Below are 1,510 nucleotides of genomic sequence, written 5' to 3'. Positions count from 1 at the left end.
TACCAGCACTAATAGTAGCTATGTGGTGACACTACCAACACTAATGGTAGCTAGGTGGTGACACTACCAACACTAATGGTAGCTAGGTGGTGACACTACCAACACTAATGGTAGCTAGGTGGTGACACTACCAACACTAATGTAGCTAGGTGGTGACACTACCAACACTAATGGTAGCTAGGTGGTGACACTACCAACACTAATGGTAGCTAGGTGGTGACTCTACCAACACTAATGGTAACTAGGTGGTGACTCTACCAACACTAATGGTAGCTAGGTGGTGACACTACCAACACTAATGGTAGCTAATTGGTAACATTGCCAATACTAAGGGTAGCTAGGTGGTGACTCTACCAACACTAAAGGTGGGTAGGTGGTGATACTACCAACACTAAGGATAACTATGAGGTAGCTATGTGGTGTCTCTACACACGGGTAAGGGTAGTCGTCTTCTCCTGTTATACGCTGGTATGTTCACGCACTAGAGCCAGTGTCAGTAGTTAGTCTTTTACTGCATATTATTCTAAGAGACATATATATCAATATAATCAGATAACCGCTTACCCATCTAGAAGTATGGTCTAACTACCCTTACCCGTGTGTAGAGACACCACATAGCTACCTCATAGTTACCCTTACCCGTGTGTAGAGACACCACATAGCTACCTCATAGTTACCCTTACCCGTGTGTAGAGACACCACATAGCTACCTCATAGTTACCCTTACCCGTGTGTAGAGACACCACATAGCTACCTCATAGTTACCCTTACCCGTGTGTAGAGACACCACATAGCTACCTCATAGCTGTGTGTATCTCGTGTGAACATACCAGCGTATAACAGCAGAGATACACACAGTAAAGACGACTGTGTGTATCTGTGTGAACATACCAGCGTATAACAGCAGAAGACGNAGAGAGAGAGAGAGAGAGAGAGAGCAAGAGATAGAGAGATAGAAAACAAAAAAGAGAGAGAGAAAGAGAGAAAGAGACAGAAAGAAAGACAGAGAGCGAGAAAGAGAGAAGAGCGAGAGAGGGATAGATTTACAGAGACACAGACACAGAGAGATAAACAGAAGAAGACAGAGAGACATTCAGACAACCCAGCGCGTATACTCGCTAGCGTAGGAGACAGCACCTTTCGTGTACGCCCCCGTCGCGAGGTTCCCCTCTGAGCTCATCTCTGCAATGATGAGACATCCCCTGTTGCCCGACGTCGGCCTTCCTCCGTTAACGACCTGCGGAAAAGAAGACAAGAAGCCATGACAAGAGCTTCAGCTTCGAGGCATCAGCTTCTCCTAACGATCACTCACGCGTCGTCTCGATTCACACAGGTCTGTCCATCCATGCGACCACCTACGCAATTGTTTACCTGTCTACGTGATTGTTTACCTGTCTACATGACTGTTTACCTGTCTACATGACTGTTTACCTGTCTACATGACTGTTTACCTGTCTACATGACTGTTTACCTGTCTACATAACTGTTTACCTGTCTACATGACTGTTTA

The 1,510-nt window shown here is 45.7% G+C and overlaps 1 protein-coding gene across 1 annotated transcript in view; it reads right to left on the bottom strand.

Annotated features, from left to right (window-relative positions):
- The window catches only part of LOC106814432 (neurofibromin-like), a 69,580-nt gene that overhangs the window by 29,458 nt on the left and 38,612 nt on the right, over positions 1–1,510 (bottom strand). Inside the window, 1 exon segment of the mRNA XM_014818749.1 lies at positions 1,138–1,237. Within this exon segment, the coding sequence (XP_014674235.1) occupies positions 1,138–1,237 (100 nt within the window).

Source organism: Priapulus caudatus, unplaced genomic scaffold, assembly GCF_000485595.1.
Source record: "Priapulus caudatus unplaced genomic scaffold, Priapulus_caudatus-5.0.1 Scaffold925, whole genome shotgun sequence".
NCBI classification, from domain to species: domain Eukaryota; kingdom Metazoa; phylum Priapulida; class Priapulimorpha; order Priapulimorphida; family Priapulidae; genus Priapulus; species Priapulus caudatus.
Note: the sequence above shows the minus strand (reverse complement) of the source record. Positions and strands in the feature narration are given on the sequence as shown.